Raw genomic sequence first — 18,548 nt, forward strand, 5'->3', positions numbered from 1 at the left:
TATATTCTGTTTTTCTAGCCTACAGTGACAAACAGAAACAAAATATTTATGGTGACGTTTTATTTGTTACACTCCATAGGTAATTATAGAAAAGTTTGAATGTTTCTGCACATTCATAGTTACTTTGCCATTTAAAAAAAAAAAACTGACTTGTATTAACTGATTTTAATTTCTTATTGCAACAAATATCTTACAGGTTTTGATCTTTTTAACTTTGCTCTGGAGATGCTATTTTTATTCTTCATGTGTGCAAACATCCTCTCTCTATTACAAGAGTTGTGCACAAAGGATTTAAGTAGTTTGTGAGAAAGGTGAAGGTCTGACCATGTATTATAAAGCATACATTACCTCCTGCCATACATGACAAGGATATTGCAAGTCACCTGGCAGTCCATAAACTCATAAAGAAACTTGGCCTTCAGAACTGTCCCTCTATATCATGGGTACTCTCAAACATTTTCACGGGGGCCGCAGAGTTTGGTCTTTGATGTGACCGAGGGCCGCACTGATGGCACCATGGTGGCAGTCGGGGGTTGGCAGTAAAGTGGGTGTAAGATATACTTCTAGTGCCTGAATAGCACAACATGAAACCATAAACTTGGGAATAATCACAGCTTCTCCACTTAACCAAACTGTGTGATCCTAAGCAAATGTTTTATTTCACTTTCCCTGCTTTTTGTTTATTATCACATATGAGGACCTCACATGACTTCAGGATGTGTGCTGCACAAAACCTTTTTGTATTTGATTTAATAAACTATAATATTTTTGTATTATTGAAACTTAGGCCACCCAAAGTGTGCACATAGCTGACTTGCCTCTTAGCTTACCAAAGGAATTGTTGTCGGGTGGGGGTTGGGGGGGTGAATGTTTCTAAATTCAGGTTAGAAAATTATCACTTTGAAAAAATATATTTCTTCAATGCACTGATATAATCTGGTGTACTAATGTGACGTTTCTGCATGTTAAATGAAATACACTTTTTGAATTTGGAGCAGACTTGATCGAGCTTTTGCATTTTTGCTTCAAATATGTCTTTAAAAATGAAGGTGTTTCTGATGTTACAGTGTACAGAACCCCTCTGTTATCTATTTTCTTTACCTTCAACTCACCTTAAATAAATGCTTGCCTGTTTATTTACATGTTTTTAATGTTAGTGCTGAGTCTAGTTAAGAGCAGCCCAGTGCCGCTGGGCCGCATGTAAAGGTCAGGAGGGCCGCTTGCGGCCCCCGGGCCGTACTATGAGTATCACTGCTCTATATGGTCATGGGACTTCTTGGTGACTTGCAATACCCTTATAATGCACTGGGATATGTTATCTCATAACCTAACATAATATAACATAATAATTATGTCTTGCTTCAGGCGAGAGGAAAGGCAGATGTTGATGGATTCCCTTTTCAAGTGAGACCTGAAAGTGATGCTGTTTGGTAATCTTCCCAGGGACTACAGTGCCAACAGGGATTGTCCGCTTGTGCTAAAATGCTAGCTTTAGTTGCCTGCTAATGATGTCGAGGGCACGCCGCAGCTGCTCTGTGATTAGATCGGGGGGCTCCTGTCCCCGTCCCAGTTGGATCGGGCCCCGTTGTGCGCTCCTGGGACCCTTCGAGCCTCCTTCAGACCTGTCAGAGGGTACACCGTGGCGGCCTCCTGCCCGGGGCCTGGCAGCTCATTGTCGGAGGCAATTTAGGCGGGAAAGCGGAGCAGAGGGGTTTAACTCGGTGCGTTAGAGAGTGGTTCGTGCGATACTCACCAAGACAAAAGGAAGCCTCTTTAACAGATGTAAAGTTAAGTGAAATCTGTCATGTGTGCAAAAACGACCGTCCGAGAAGAGGATGGAGGAGGGGTGAGGTCGAATGGGAGGCGGGGAGGTTATTGGATTGTAGCGGGAAATTGATGGCAATTAATCCTTCGGAACTGGGGACAAGTGGGAGCACACTGCCCCCTTAAGCATGCGCGGGGGGTGTGAGTGGTGTCACTGAAGTGGGCGGCCACTTGTTGGAGCTTTGGACTTCCCAGGGGTTGAGGGAGGAGATAAAAAGCCCCCGTAGAGGCCTGGCCCCTTCCATCATCCGGAGCAGCAGCAAAAAGGGAAAGTAGTGGCCAGCCATCAGCATGACAGGGAGAGACGAGCTCTGTGATGGGAGCTCCAAAGGGAAGGTGTTGGTGCCCAACGCGGGCAATGAGAGGCCGGCGCGGTTTAGCAGCTTCCGGTCCAAGGGCTTCGCCATTACCGACCTTCTGGGGCTAGAGGCCGACTTTCCGTCCCCTCCTTCGACGGGCCCTGGCTGCGAGGTACCCGGGTCAGGCCTGAGTGGGGTGTCTATGAGCGGCGGCTCCTTGCCCTTGGGGCTGGGATTCCTGTGTGGCTTTGCTGCCCAACAGCACACCGGCACCCACTGCCTCCTGCCAACACACATTCCATTCCTACAGCCCCGAGCTGAGCATCAGTACATGCACCCGTCGGAGAAGCACAAGGAGAACATCTCTGGTAACATTGTATACGTTTGTGTATTTATCATGTTTTAATTGTTATGACGGCCTGAAAATTTACGATATTGAATTAGCTGTCTGTTTAGTGGTTATTTCGATAAGCTGATGTTTTTTTATTATTATTATTATCATTATTATTATTATAAAATACAAATAATTATAACAATACAATATATCTAATTATTCGTTTGACTAATAATGTTATTACTAATGTTCTTGTTATCATTTTAGTGGCAGTTATATTGATGATAACACCAACAATATTGTTATTTTTTTTTATTCGTTATTATGTTGGGTTTTGTTCCTGTAAGACCGCTAATATTCAGAATTGTCCCCATATTAAAAAATAATAATTCTTTATAATATCGTGATTTGAAAGCATATTGATTACGCTTTATTGCGTGTATTTCTTCAGCTCTGTGCCAAATGTTTTCCAAAATGTATACAAATAAAGAGTGTAGTGGATCCCCCATTCTAATTTCCCTTGCGAGGATCACCCTGCTGCTTCCTTGGTCAGTCCACCTTGTGGCTACGTCCAGTGGCGTAACGAAACTTGAGGGCCCCCTGCAAAGAACTTGGAGGGGGCCCCCTACCCACTGGACGGGACACTTGGAGCTCGCCCCCATTCCCCCCACCCCAACACCAGACCTCGGGGGCCTTGTTACGCCACTGGCTGCGTCCTCTCTAGTCATCTTTTAGCACTTGCCGTTCGGACACAGCTGTTTCCTGTTGTAAGGTTTCTACCTTGCAGCAAATAGAACTTAGACACTTCGGAAATGTTTCTGGCTTGAGCGTCGGGCATCCTTCCGTGCGCCTGGGACCAAAAGTTTATCTCCTTCGGCTGAAATTGACTTTTCGAAAATGGCTAAATCCCGTGCTCGGCGTAAATGAATAAAACTGGTCAGTAACTTGGCCCATGCACCATTACCAACTCATCCATATCGGTGCTTTACATGCCCAAGCATTTCTAGTGGTAGAGTACCAGTAGGGTTTGTACCTTCTGATTTGAATTGCATGTGCATTAAAAGCACTAATGGCACAAGAAATCACGGAGGCGCCCAGGGATGATTTGAACGTGTGTGGAGCCCAGTTTTCCAACCCGCCGGTGTCAAGCCTGTTTCTGCTTTAGTCGGAAAACGTTTGAAACTCAATTTAAATGCTCGGATTTGCAAAGTCACGCGAGTATCTGAATGCAACACCAAATCTCATACTTAAAGTGCCTAAAACATACACGCCCATGTTTGCCTTCTCTCCTTTTGTCAGAAACGAGCCCGTGTGTGTAGTAACGCAGCCACGTTCCTCACGTTAAAGATTGTTTGTTCATGTGCTTTTCGAGTCTCCTCTTGACCCCTGGAATTGAATAATAAACATTCACTGACCCTAGCTAAGAGAAAGAAGCGGGAGAAGGGGTGTTGGTGAAGGGCGTGTGTTTTGGTTCGTGAAGTGTGCATATGTACCGGGGTATGTGCTGGCTTCCGTTGCCCAGCGCGGGAGCTGTCCGAAGCAGCTTGGTGCTGAAACGAAGAGGGAGCGTCTATCGGTTTCACTATTCGATAGAAGTTTGATCCCTCCCAAAAGAGGCGTAACGCTAAATGATGCCCTCCCCCGCCTCCCCCAGCTAAATGCATTTAGGGGTCCCTGAGTCTCCCGTATCTCGCAGAGATTCATTGGCCGTTGGTTGAATGGGGTTTTTGAAAGCTTCATCGGCCTTGTGCTGAAATTGGGTTTCAGGGCCTCCTCGACCTCGTGCGTTTTAGGGATCAGCCTTACGCTCTTTCCTCCGATCCCTGGTTGTCTGCCGCGCTGACTGCAACAGAGGCCTGAGCAGTGTCCCACCTTGGACCCAAAGCTGTGTTAAATCCCAGATACTCTACCTGCACTTCAATCCTGCCCCATGCTTGGTGCTTAAACTGTTAAAAAAAAAAGGAATTAGAGGGACCCAAAGTTTTCTTCGGAATCCGCATCTGCAGCTGTAGAACGGAGATTCTTTCATATCTTCCCCGTACCACCACCCCTCTGACCACTTCCTGGCGATTTATCTTACTTTCGGAAGCTCTATTTCACCACCTTTCTTCCTTGGTCGGTATTTCGCTACCCATCACCCCAATACACACACTTTTCTCCTTTCTTCGTTTCTCTTTCTTGTTCCGGGTGAAAGTCTGAAGATGAAAAGGATGTCCCGTTTAAACACCGCCCATGCCTCCCGATCGAAAATCCTTTCATAAAACTTGTTTCCAGCTGTAGACTTTTTTTAGAGGGTTTGGAGTTAAGCACAATTGGTCCTGGTTCGTCAAAGCTGATGTATTTGACCGCCTTCACAGAACAATGTAGTTACTACATGGGTTTCATTGTGAAAAACTCAGATTGCTTCAATCTTCATTCGCACAAACAAAGTGCCAGATGTATCATCCATTTTTGTATTCGCAAACGGTGCGAATGGGCGGTTGCGAATGCAAAAATGCCTTTCAGTATTTATGAAAGCGATTTGCAAATTTAAGGAATCGCTAAAATAGCGATTCCTTAAAATTGCGAGCCCGTTTAGAGAATCGCAAATTGCAATTCTCTACATAAGAAATCGCAAATAAGGAATCCTTATTTGCAATTTCTAAATCACATGTAACAAGCAATTCCTTAATGCGAATTGGGCATTAAGGAATCACTATTACCACCAAGTTGAACTTGGTGGTAACCATGTGCAAACTTTAAAAATGCATTTTTAAAATTGGCATGTAATGCACACATGCCCCTTTGGCATGTGTGCACCATACATGTCCTTAAAAAAATTCTTGGGGTGCACCAGAGAGGGCCTTAGGCCCCCAGCACCATGGGGTTTGCATTTCCCAAATTTGCGAATTCCAGTTAGGAATTCGCAATTTGGGAAATGCAAAAAATTTGCAAATATGGGCCTACAGGCCCATAGGTGCGAATGGGGCCGGTATCGCAATTTGGGATTCGGTAATTGCATTTGCGATTTTTAAGAAATCGCTATTACCGAATTGCAAATATGATAGATAGCATTTTGCGACTCAGAAATAACGATTTCTTAAAAATCGCTATTACCGAATCGCAAAAGGCTTTTTTGATACATCTGGCCCAAAGACCCTAAAACGTAGACCGTCAAAATCCTCTTCTCTATATTCAGTTTCTCAACTCAAACTCACTACAAAGCATGTTAGGACTGGGTCCATTTACTATTCTAACTCCGATTCTGGTGTTGGCGGTGGCTAGTGCTTATTAGCGGTATCAAATGCAAGGCGAAAGTTAGCTTGAGAGATATTTAAGCAAGGTTTAGATTTTGGTAGTCTTTGTTTTTTGAGTCTGGTCTTGCAAACGTTGATCTTGCCATCTCTTTTCAATGACGCCAGCACCTTCGGGTCGGAATGGTTACCACCAGTTTCTGATGGTCTCTGCTGGATCCAGTTGTCCTCCCGGCGGGTTTTGCACCACGGGAACACATTTCCCGTTGTCTCCAGTTGCATCTTAACTTGGTTACTGGTGTGCAATTGTGTCTTTTGGTTTCAGTTGGTACTGTCAGTTAGCAGAAGAATGCACATTATGTTTTTATTTTTAACATAGTCCATTGCCCAAAATGAGGCAATATGCGACCATGGGAACCAAGAGAAACCGACTGAAACTGAACGACTGAGAATTCAAACCAGGTTTTTCTAAAGTTTCAGCAGTGTGTTTGTTTCCTGTTTCTGTGTTTGACCCCAGAGTGTTTGGAATCGTGGTTTTAGAAAGAACTGATGTAACAACATTATATATTTTTTAAGTGTTTTGCAGCCAGTAGTAAAAAATAGACTAACTCGTATTCACAGCGTTCCAGCGACACTTGCTTTCCACATTCAGCTTAGCAAAGGAAATTCACTCAGCAACAAACCGCTGCACAGGCCATAAATTACTTCCTGCCAAGAATCCTATTATTTTTAAATATGTTTAAGGCCTCGTCCTCACGGATCGCATGCGTCTAGGCTGCTTTTACTCTTAACTGATAAACGCGTGTTTTCTTACACAGATGACGACAGCCTGTCTGGGGATAAGAGTGACCTGAAAACACCCACTTCTCAAATAAAGAGAAAGAAGCGACGGCACAGGTGAGGAGCACTTGTATAGGGTATCCACACCTCCTCCCACTGTCCCCCCTGGACGCTGTGACCCCGCTTTTTCCAGGGCATGGTATTTTTTGTGTTGATATGTCCAATATTCACCTGTTGCTGTGATTGTTTTTTTTTTCGTTAGGACCGTGTTTACTGCTCACCAGCTGGAAGAATTAGAGAAGGCTTTCAGTGACGCCCATTACCCGGATGTGTATGCCAGGGAAATGCTGGCCATGAAAACTGAACTTCCGGAAGACAGGATACAGGTGAGTTCAGAGAGTTTTGTTAGACACTCTTTTTACATGCACACAGATACACAAACACTTTCCAGCACGAAGTTGCCTATGATGACAAGAACCTTCAGACGAACGCGCAAGCACACAGACGTGCACACACACACTCAATGACACATGCAGATATTCACAACAGAACATAAAGTCAACTGATTGGAGTTGCGCGCACACACCTCACAGAGTGACACAAACAGACACCCAAAAACACAAAAATATGTTTCTATTACACATACAAAACATTAATATTTACAAACACACACATCCGCATGCACACTAATTTGCATACACACAATTAGACACAGACTGAGATGTACAAACACACAAGTACACAGACAGACACCAGCAGCTTAGAGAGCACAGCCAGGCATGTCAGAGACATTCATCTTTATTATGAGCGCGCCATCTCCTGCTCCCCTCTTCCAGCTACTCTCTCCTTCTGGTCTGCCATAATTTAACAAAAACACGCTGTAGTCTTTCAAGGTGTGCCAGGACATGCAGAGGTTTGTTACAAATAAGGGTAGGTGGAATATTCTGCTCTGCTCGCAGAATTTGTGGCATTTTAGTGACTCCTCGTTACTCTTGTAATGCGGCGTTCCGGCCAAAATCTGCCAGTTGCCGCGGGGCAGAATTTTTTCTCACACATGGCTCCAGAAAGGTAAGTGGGTGAGCGCGAGTAAGGTTTGGCACCCCCCAGCATGATTTCAGGTTGCTAGGCGGACATCTGTGAGATTTTTCCAGCGCAGGCAGTTGAGGGCTGTCACGATCATTCGCAGTCAGAAGGCTGCTGCTCAAGTAGAAACTCCACTTGAGCGGCAGCAAAATCAGCTTCAATAGCTGTGTCCTCTGGTGCACCTTGTGGTGCAGTTTGTCCTGATTATTTAGCACGGAGCACTAAATGACAGCGCGAGCAGCATGACTTGCCTATTTATGCTCCTTGGTGTAACTCCTCAGAATCTTGGGAGTTTTAATGGAATTCTGTGGAATTCTGTGGAGTCATTTTCCATGAGTCCTACCCATCCCTAGTTACGAAGGGCGACTTTGCCCAGCAAGGGCGCTCACCCCACTGCTTGCAATGGAGGAAAAGGACAGAGTAAGTTTCACTTACCTTCTTGAGGCGTAGCTTCTTTTGGACAATGTTCTTGCATAAGCACCCTGCCAGATGACTGAAAGATGTTGACACTGTAAACTTGCTGCAAAACAAATTATTTTAACTGTGGAATAGAGGGGACCAGTTGGCTTGTGAATCACAAGAAAAAGTACTGAACAGCATGATTTTTCTCAACTCAGGCAGTGCGGACCAGGGCAGTACTACAAGCAGTGTTGCCCCAAAGGCCTTTGAGGTGTGTCCAAATTAAGAATCATGTAATCCTTGATAAGAACCCCTCTGCTTTGAGATTTAATGATCCCGAACAGCTTTGATGGCTTCTCAAGGCTGAACACTTTTTACTTATTCTATAAATATGAACACAATTCAAAACCAATACTAGGTTGTTAGAAATTTTGCATAAATGTAAGGAGTCAAATAGCCAGGGACACATTATGTAATTGATCAGGAATTAAGTACTAGTATGTTCATTGAATTTATCAGAGTAAGCCAAGCCAACCGAACGCCTTCCTCAGAATGATGTCCATAATAGATTTTATATGACTGCTCCAGAACATCTGAGGAATACAGGTCATTTCAAGCTCCCGCAATGAGCAGAGATGCAAGGAGAAGTGGAGAAAAGAGGGGCTTAGCTCTCATTGGGGTTGTAGGTGCAGTGACAATTTGTCCCAGAGCCTTAGAGGGCCCTGATTAGTGTAGTACTTAACTACTCAAACAGAAGTCCCAGGATCCATTTTCTTTTCTTACACAAGGGTATATGCCACCCTTCATAGGCCACTGAAGAGAGGCACGATGAGCCAGCACTGGCCACTCCTTGTGCTAATACCAGTCCTGATGCCAGAGACTGTTCTCAATGCTTGCATCTAATCCTGCTGATATTGCCTGTACAGTGGTCACATTGAGACCAGCCAGGGCTAATAATTAGCAAAATGAACCAGTTGCATAGTCAGTAATATTACAACTTTCTCTTGCATGGGCAATGTACTCATTAACATACCTGTATTTATGTAATCATGCCCTAGGCAAAATGTGAGCTATGCTTGCTAAGCTAACAATACTTCTGCATTCCTTTATACTTTACAACAAAACCTCACTCACATAAGGAGCCTCATTGGATTACACAATACACAATATGAGACAGAGTTACACTCTATAAGAGCGCCTCCAGCTTGTGGGTCTATAACAACTGATGGCCGCCAGTGGGTGTCCATCCCAAACACATACTCAATTCTATGCATATGTGGACAGGACTCTCTATTAAAAAAAAAAGTTAATTAAATATATAGAAGAACATTGTTAGCTCACTAGTGCTAGTAAAGATTATTAACTTAAAATTCAGTTTACAGTATGATTAAGCTCAAACTGAAGAGACTGCCTATGCACCTTGATTTCCAGGATGTTTAACTACACTCTGAGGATAAGAATTCTAAGAATTCCTTCAATGGCATGTTACTGTTTCAGACAGAGATACTGGACCGAATAAAAAAGGAGAAATAACAGGGGTATATTGATTGTGTTTGACATTGGAATATTGGGCTTTAAATATAATTCTACGAAAATATTGTAAAAAAATACTTATAGCCAAAATATCAACAACCTGACAATATCTCGGTAATTTTAGGTTTACTATAGTTAAGTCCACATATTTCTACTTCAATAATATACAAACCTTCCACGTTCATATATGTGGAGTTAAAGATTGTAAATCTGTGCCTACCAATGTATTCTTACCTCCAAGAAAGTTTGGTTGTCGTTATTGTTGGTACAATGTTGTTTCAGCACCATAGTTCTATAGTCGATGTTCTGAAATACAACCATGAGTTTTAGCATCCATGAAAGGGTCCATATTAAAGGCACTGCAAGGTGCGGTCCACCTTTGTGTGTGTCCGTGGTGATCCACAGATCACGTGATCGCAATTTTGCTATTTCGTTGGTGTCTGTGGCCTAGCTGGACAGAAGGACTAGTGAGCTAGTACTCACCGATTTTGCTTTAACTACAAGAGCCAGAGTGAGGGGTTAAAGCGGTAGGGATATAGGCATTCTGTTGAAAGTTTGTGGTTTCCTTTTGATAACCCATTTACATCTCAAGAGCCCTGTTGAAGTGGATACCTTCTTAACGCGAAGAGGTGTTCAACTGTGTGGAGTAGTTCAGGTAATATGTCATAGATCGCAAGATCATGTTGTGTAAGCCTCCATCCTTTGTACCTCTTAGATCTGCTAAAACATAAATTATTAGACCACTCAGGCTGCAGAACACAGTTCAGTTGTTGGCGCAGCAGCGAGAACGCAGCCCTGCAGAGGCAATGTGTATGTCACACATTGGTTTGCCTACTGGTATATTGTTAAGCACCAACTTGCTATCCAAACAGCAACAAAGCACTGATTCTGGAGGGCAGTAAAATTACAGAGGACTGTATGAAGTCAAAGAATAGACAAAAAAAGTAAAACTAAAACTACATGTCTGCATACAGCTTACTCAGATAACATGGTATTGAGCAATAGTTGTTTATGTGGTGTGAATCCTGACTAACGACTACAGACTATTGTGGGACACTACGTGTTCAATTTACAAGCCCCTGGTGCTGCCTTAGCATAATTATTTTTGTGCTAGGGTGGCGCAAACAGTCCCCCACACAGCGCTGCATTTACAAACTGGTGCAATTGTACCATTGTGCCAGTTTGTAAAAACCTTGCGTCACATTATACCTGGAAGGTGGGCATTCTCCCACAAAAAAGGGCCACAGAAATGGCTAAAAGGTTTCACTGTGCCATTATGCACTGATACATGTAATTTTTTCAATGCCTGCTCAGGGCAGTCGTTAAAGTGCTTCTGTGCTGTTTTCAATGGGGCCTCCACTAGCATTGCTGGATTAGCATCAAAATAAAAGTATTTCTCCTCGTTGCGCCCCTGGGGAGACACACAGCAACACCCATTGCCGCAGAAAGCTGCATTGGGGCCCATATTTACAAGGCCTTACTAAGCCACGAAAAGTGGCTCAACGCGGCCTTGTAAATATGGGGCAGGGCACAGTGCCACCGGAGTGGCACAAAAAGTAAGGATCCGGTGACGCAAGGGCCTTGTTAGTAAGCCCCTAATATTGTAGACAGAATATCGAGGGACAAAATATCGAAAGGTAAGTATGTATAGATTTTCTTTACCTAACTCCACAGCTATATAAATACTGACAATGTTCATAGACGCAGAGTGAAGAACGGTAAACCTATACTTCCCTCTGTGCCCTTACTTTTCTATATTTTTTCCTCTATATTTTTCCCACGATACCAGGGTATCAGAATATTATTGTGCTTGATACTCTGAAGCGCAGTCGTCAGTTTACGTGACATTGTCTGCACTCAGCAAGAACTCTTTTCAGGCTGGATGAAAGCCCTTAGCATGACTCAGTGGCAGGCTCTACACAGGTCGTCTGTGAAGACTCAAAGTTGTCCTGCAGTCAGCATCACTAAACAGAATTTAGTGGGAGCATGTACCAGTTTAGCTGCTGAATAACTGTTTTATGGCCATTAATGCTGTTTTATATTAACATTTTAATTGGCAGTTTGTAAATAGTGTGACATCCAATACACATCATGCACATACAGCTAGATTATCGAAGAGGATCAGTGAATAATGGTATGCTGCCATCAGTCATTTCCATTTTAAATTTGTGTTCACATGCAACTTTGTGACGTCAAACAAGATTTTACCTTTAAGTTCATCGTTCTATAATTATCTCTGGCCAATGTCTATGATAATGCCACAGTACACACCCCTGTCTACCCATATTTTAAAATGCTTCTCGTGGCAGCCTCTGGACTTGTGGGCCTGAATCTCAGGGGTCATGCAGTGATCCAATCCTCACTTCCATGTTTCTTAGCTATAAGGGATGGGTTGGTTCTGCAGGAAACCACATCTTAGCTATTTCATTCATGAAACCGACAAGACCAACCCACAGTAGCTCCATTTTATGTCTACTGGTGTCTTAATGAGATTGTATATGCAGTAGAGCCAGCATGGAGTCCTTTCTCAGCTTTTTCCTCAACACCTCGCCCAGGGTACAATGTACTCTCTCCCAAGGGGTTTGATCGTTGGACATAGCCATGTGTTATGGAGGCAGCCTATAGGCTGACTCTCACATCATAAGCATTTGGGGCATCTTAGTTGACCAAAATGCCATAATCAATGTTGATGGTGCTTTAATGTTTGATGGCAATGCATGATAGTGCCCCCATCAGAGTGCACAGGTGATGCCTTACTAAGGATGCAAATGACTGTGAAGTCTATATTGCCACATATTAACCAACAAACCAAATAGATTCATATGCTATACATGTTGTGCCACCTTTCTTTAAGTAAGGGAGAAAGGATGTCATGTCCTAATGAGCACACTAGGAGGACCGTAAGGCATGAAATCCTCCTAAGTTTACAGCAAGAACACTGGACACCTCTTCCTGTGGCAGAGTGAGGGGAGGTGCTAGAAGTATGTAGAGCATAGCAGCATAGAGACATGTGATAGGAGTCAAGCCCACGCTTCCCCAAGTAGATCATTATAGAGCATAGTGGGCCATTGATAATGAAGAATAGTTCAGTACCATACCTGGCTCTGTGTCATCTTTTCATGAGAACTAGCGATGCAACATCTGACGATGCTGGTTCCCATGGAGACATGGCGAAGAGGTATGTTATTTTGCCACTACTGGTCGTGGCACTGTTTTTAGTCCACATAATTCATAGAAACAGTGGTATCCAGTTCAGGAGCTGTGGACTGGGGAAGATTCCATGCAGCAGGTGACTGGAGCTTTTGTCACAGCATGACATTACGATGTGGAAGTTGTAATTGATTTCTAGAATGTAATTGCCAAGTTCGTAGCCAAGAGATACAGCTTCCTGGAAAGATTACAGAAGCTTCACTATTAAATGTTGTTTTTATGTGGGATCAATAATTCTAGTGTTGGGGCATGCATACTGTAAATATCAGGATGAATCTGTCTGTATAAATCAATCCATCTCTTTACTGAAGAGAATACCATGACCACTTCTTTCTTCTGTCCACAGGTATGGTTTCAGAACAGAAGAGCAAAGTGGAGGAAGCGTGAAAAGTGTTGGGGCAGGAGCAGTGTAATGGCAGAGTATGGATTGTACGGAGCCATGGTGAGGCACTCCATCCCTCTGCCAGAATCCATCATCAATTCCGCCAAGAGTGGACTGGTGGGCTCCTGCGCCCCTTGGCTGCTCGGTAAGTAAGTAGAGGCGTCCTGATATGAAGCATTCATGTCAATAAGAAGAGGTGTGGTGTTAGTGTAAGTAGAGGTTCACAAAGAAAATCACCTTTAAATGTAAAGCTCCCACTTTCATTGTAAAAGTTCTGCCTTTTAAAAAAAGTTTCAGATGTATTGTTAGTAGGGGTAGATTAAATATTCTGTTCTGCCAGTGGAATTTACCATATTTTGATAACTCATCATTATGCTTGTAACGTGGAGTTCTGGTAAAATTCCAGCAATTACTGTATGTCGGAATTTTGTCTTGCATGTGGCCCTAAAATGATAAGTTAACAAGTGTTTTGAGTGAGATTTGGCCTCCCCTAGCACGATTTTCAGTTGCTAGGAGGACATCTGGTGAGATTTGTCTAATGCAGGGAGTCGCGGACTGTTTCAAACTTTCACGGTCAGAAGGCTGCTGCTCAAGTAGAAAATGTACTCAAGCGGAACTCTTCAGAATCTCACAGAGTTTATTTGTAACTCCACAGAATTCCATTGAGTTAAATTCCACGAATTCAATCCACTCTTAATTGTTACTTAGTTTATTAAGGGCCAGTACTAAAAAAACACAACGGTCAACAAATTATGTTGTGTGTGCATGTGTTGTGACAGATTATGTTTTCTGATAAATAGTGTTTTCCTCTACACGCAAGTGAAGGGAGAACTGTTGGTAAACACAGTTTTGGATGTCTGTGCATTTGGTTCAAGAGACTATGGCTGTGATTGTATCCTACAGGGCCAGGGAGCATCCAAGTCTGATATGATTTAATTTCCTGCATTTACTAAACCTTGCCCCTTCATTTGTATAAGTAAGCATACTCACAACACATGGAAGCACTGTTTGAAGGCTTTTAAACATCTTGTTTATTAAAACAAAACAAACTGCATTAAATAGTAAACGTAAACCTTTGTGGATATCAGGACACAGTATGGACAAATGAGTTAAAATGACCAACAAAGCTACAATGTCTAAAAAGACTTAACCAACGGATATGGGCTATAACCAGCATTAAAAGTGTGTGCAGAGTTTTAAAAGAAGTCAGGACTTCTTGCACTGTTCCGATTGGAACCTGCTTGCACTGTTGCACTGTCTAAGATGATGATCGCTGATGAATCATTTAGAATGTTGAGCTCTTAAGTCATTTTTTTAGGAAAAATTCCATGGTGGGCTGGACTTATTCAGATGAAAAACAAGAGGGACTACTAGATTTAAAAAGAGAGAATTATTGGGGGGTGGAGCAGATCTTGATTCTGAAATTGAAGTGGTCTTCAATCAAATGTTATTGTAGGCGAGGGGAATTCATGTATGTAGGAGCTTGGGACCTTGGCCCTTCACGTAGCATCACTGCTCCAGAGGCCAGCCTGGTTCCTATAGTGACTATGTCCCGTTAGGAAAATCATTTCCAGCAGTATTTGCACATTAATTAATTGATAAAGCTTAGAATTAGTATTTCATCAATGTAAGTAATTGTATACCCTTCAGATGCAGACGCCTCCTGTGGGGCGGCCCTTCATTCTTGCTGCTACCACCAAGCCCTGGGAGGTTCTGCCCTGTTTTATCTGCAACTGGTGGCTTTCAGGAAAGCCTTTAAATTTTAAATTTCCTGCTGATTGTTGGTATTTGATAGTAGGCTCTGCTCCGTCCTAGCACTAAGATGCTTTTTTAATGGCTAGCCACTTTAGACATGTCTATCATTCATTAAATGTCCAAACAGTGTGAATTCTAAGTGAACTTCATAAATTCAGTAAAAGCTCTCATTTAACAATCATTCCCAGTAGCAATCTGGGAGAAGTCATTGATTGACAGTTGTCCCGCCTCTGCCAGGCTTCAGTGCTCTTTTAACTTAGTTCCTCTTGTGTATTGAAGGAATGCATAAAAAATCCATGGACGTCTCAAGAAAGGATGAAAACGAGGACTCCGCGACATCCAGGTTGAAGAGTGAGCGCTCGGAGGAAGAAGACTTTAAAATCATCCAAGTGGACTCCCCAAGGAACTCTCAAGAGAGAGACGTCACAGCGGAGAGCGCGGAAGACACCGCCATGGACCTCTCGAGCACGGCAAAGCACGAGAGCAGAGGCACTTTCAGGCAAGGCCTCAGTGGTGGTGTGCCGCTGGAAGTGAATGACAATGGGCACTGAAGTCTCCAGGGGGACACCGGGCGGGGCAGGGGGTGGAGGGTTAAAATGACTCAGGTAGAAAGGGAGTAAAAAAGGTTTTTAAAGAGAACATAAAGAGAGTATATTGGTGGCACGGCTGCAGACATGCTGACAAAATGCTCCTATATTGAATTTCTGATATAATTTTTAGATAAAATACGATATTTTCGAAATATTTACTGACAGGATGTTTTGACCAATCTAGACATTTTTAACTCCATCAGAACGGTAAGAAAATAGACCCATTTCGACTAATTTTAAGTTACCACGCGAAGAGACAGTATTTTTTTAAAAGAACAAGTAACTTAAGTTAGGTAACTAGTATTTTATTTTGCTATGGGCTTGAAAGCAGCAATTAACACGAATACAGCCTAAAAAGCGTTGGCACCCCCCCCCCCCCCCCCCCCCGGACTCGTGATGAACGAATGTTATTTTAAACCTGTACCACACTGAAGTCCTCCCTCGTTCTGAAATGATGGGGAAAATCCACATCCCTCCTCCCTGCTGCCTTCGTTCCCCCCGTCTCTATGATTGGCTAGTCGCTGTGCTCCCTCAGTCTACCTCTTTAACTCTGCTGTGCTAGCTTTGTCTCTCTCTCTCTCTCTCTCTCTCTCTCTCTCTCTCTCTCTCTCTCTCTCTCTCTCTCTCTCTCTCTCTCCAACTCACATGCCATCTCATGCTCTCTCTCTGTCGCTTTCCTCTCTCCCTTTCTCTCTCTCAATATGTCACTCTTTCTCTCTCGCTTTCTCACAAAGCTATGTTACAAAGAAGTGGTTTTGCACTTATAGCCCTTACCTAACAAGGTGCCAATCTGATACTGTCCAATAGTTGTACGGACTCCCTACTATACATTTATCCACCCCCATTCAATGGGGGTTTACCCGGGGTAATTTTATGAAAGTCAATGCACTCTACATATCCAAGAGAAGAAATCAGCCTATGCATTATACGTCAAAAGGTCCCACTTCTAAAATAAGGTTTTGTCAACAAGTACTCGAATGGTCTCCTCCCATCTCTACTTGGGAATTGTCGTCCATTTTGAAGATGTGCTGCACTTTACTCATGAAAGGACCACGACAACGGTTTAACATCACACAGAAAAGAAAAAGCAAACAGAGCACCTCTGCTTCATACGATCCATACGCTGGCGGATGTCTTTTTCTAAGTACCTCTGGCTCCTTGGATGAGAGGCAGTTCATGAAAACTGCTGCAAGAGCAGGCACTTTGAGCCACTCAAGTTATTTGGGCGAGAGTGAGAAGCACTACTGTACTGGCGGGGAAAAGTAGTCGCAATTTATGCACCAGTTTTTTGCAACCACTTATTTATGTTGCAAAGTCACCAATGTACAAATAGGTTGGTTTTGCAAACTAAGGAATCGGAGGGGGTGGCATGACAAACTGCATTAATATTATTCATTTGGCAGGTCTCAAGTTACGACTCCCTTCCAGTGGCGGCCTTCACAGGGATCGGGATAGTGGCCAGCAAGGGACAGCAGACCGCCATCCCTGTGAAAGTTTTACAAAATTCGTTTTTTTAAAGCAGTTCAGGTTTCCTGAAGGAAATGGGACTACTTTAAAAAAGTTTTTCCATTATGAAAATCCTCAGTGAGAGCAAGCAGTGGTCTCCCCGGCCTCTGTCCACTCCCCTTGAAACTGTGGCCATGATTTCCAAAGGAGAATAAGTCCAGTGGAGACCCTTTCCACAAAGCAAATCAACTGTGAACCCCAACTTGGGAGGCTGTTCTCGGGCAGAATTATGAATAAACACTGTACCCCTTCTCAGTTTGTAAGGGAGGCCCAAAGCACGTCACTTCCAACTTGCAAATTCGTAATCATTTCTAAACTCATTCAGTGATTCAGAAAAACTTTTCCAAATTTTGAAATGAGTTTAGTACATCAGATAACTTTTTTTGTAGATTGGAAACCCTCTGATTTAGCAAATTTGTGAAAGGTAAAATCCTTTGCTTTTTATATCGAGCCTGTATTTTCTTTTGCAGCTGTTTTCATACGTGCATTTTAGAGGTGGGACCTTATTAAATCCGCTCCTATGAGAACAAAAGCCCACACTGACACTCTTGCTTCTGGTTCTCATGGGGAAGTAGAGATGCTTTTTTATCTGCACTGGATTCTGTATTGCCTCATGTACTCGTTACACTGCATATCCGAGGTACCAATCTATGGTTCATCCACACTATCGAATGTTACTTGCCATAATATGCGATCAAAAAAACGAGCACTATACCATATGTACATATTGAGCCAGGATAAATAGTTTATAATATTTTGGGAAACCGTAAGGTTGATTATTTTGTACTTATTGATCGTTTGTCAAACTGTGTTCCAATGTAAGGTTTTGCTCCTGGTCGTTTTTGTAAATATATCTATATAAATATATATTTATGTCCCCGAAGCACTTTAGTCATCTGAATTTTCTGAACGTTTCTGTTTCTCTGTTTTGTCTGTCGATTATTTATTGTGAAGCCAGGAATAAAAAATATCCCATATTTTCGACTATTGGTGGTTTATTTTTATTGTATTCATAAGGGTTTGTTTGGTCTCAGACATAGGCCCAGATTTATGCTAAAATGGCACAGCGCTGTGTGTGCTTCGCCAAAAATAGCAGGGCTGCACTGCACCAGGGTGCCCCGTATTTAGAGGAATAAGGCGCACCCCTGCGTTTTCCCCTGCGCCGGCGCTGAATTAAGCTGCCTAGCGCCAACACAGGCATCCTTGCACCATAGAACAAAGATGTCTGCATTGACGGACTGGATTGTTTATGTGCAGGAAGGTGTTCCTTCCTGCACATAAACAATCTATAATGGCGATTTGGCACTTCTATGTGTGCTGCAAAATGCAGCACACATAGAAGTATCAAAGCGTCATTTTGAATGATTGTTTATGTGGAGGAAGGTTCCCTTCCTGCACATAAACAATCATTCATGGCATTTTGCTTCTAAGTGTGCTGCAGAATGCCATTCTCCCCTCCCCCCCAACCGGGGGAACGCCCCCTTGCATACATTATGCCTGCCACAGGCCTAATATGGCGCAAGGGTTTACAAAGTGGCACAATGCATGCATTCTGCCACTTTGTAAATATGGCCCGGTGGAAATGCGACTTTAGCGCTGCCTTAGCATCAAACAAATGAT

The 18,548-nt window shown here is 43.1% G+C and overlaps 1 protein-coding gene across 1 annotated transcript; it reads left to right on the top strand.

The window, feature by feature from the left end:
* Nucleotides 1-2,075: 2,075 nt before the first annotated feature.
* Nucleotides 2,076-17,905, top strand: VSX1 (visual system homeobox 1). The gene is made up of 5 exons (XM_069235037.1): nt 2,076-2,491; nt 6,509-6,587; nt 6,733-6,856; nt 13,042-13,222; nt 15,112-17,905. The coding sequence occupies exons 1-5, from the start codon at nt 2,116-2,118 to the stop codon at nt 15,381-15,383; spliced, it is 1,032 nt and encodes a 343-aa protein (XP_069091138.1). The 5' UTR covers nt 2,076-2,115; the 3' UTR covers nt 15,384-17,905.
* The last annotated feature ends 643 nt before the right edge of the window (nt 17,906-18,548 follow it).

The sequence above is a fragment of the Pleurodeles waltl genome, chromosome 5 (genome assembly GCF_031143425.1).
Source record: "Pleurodeles waltl isolate 20211129_DDA chromosome 5, aPleWal1.hap1.20221129, whole genome shotgun sequence".
Classification (NCBI taxonomy): domain Eukaryota; kingdom Metazoa; phylum Chordata; class Amphibia; order Caudata; family Salamandridae; genus Pleurodeles; species Pleurodeles waltl.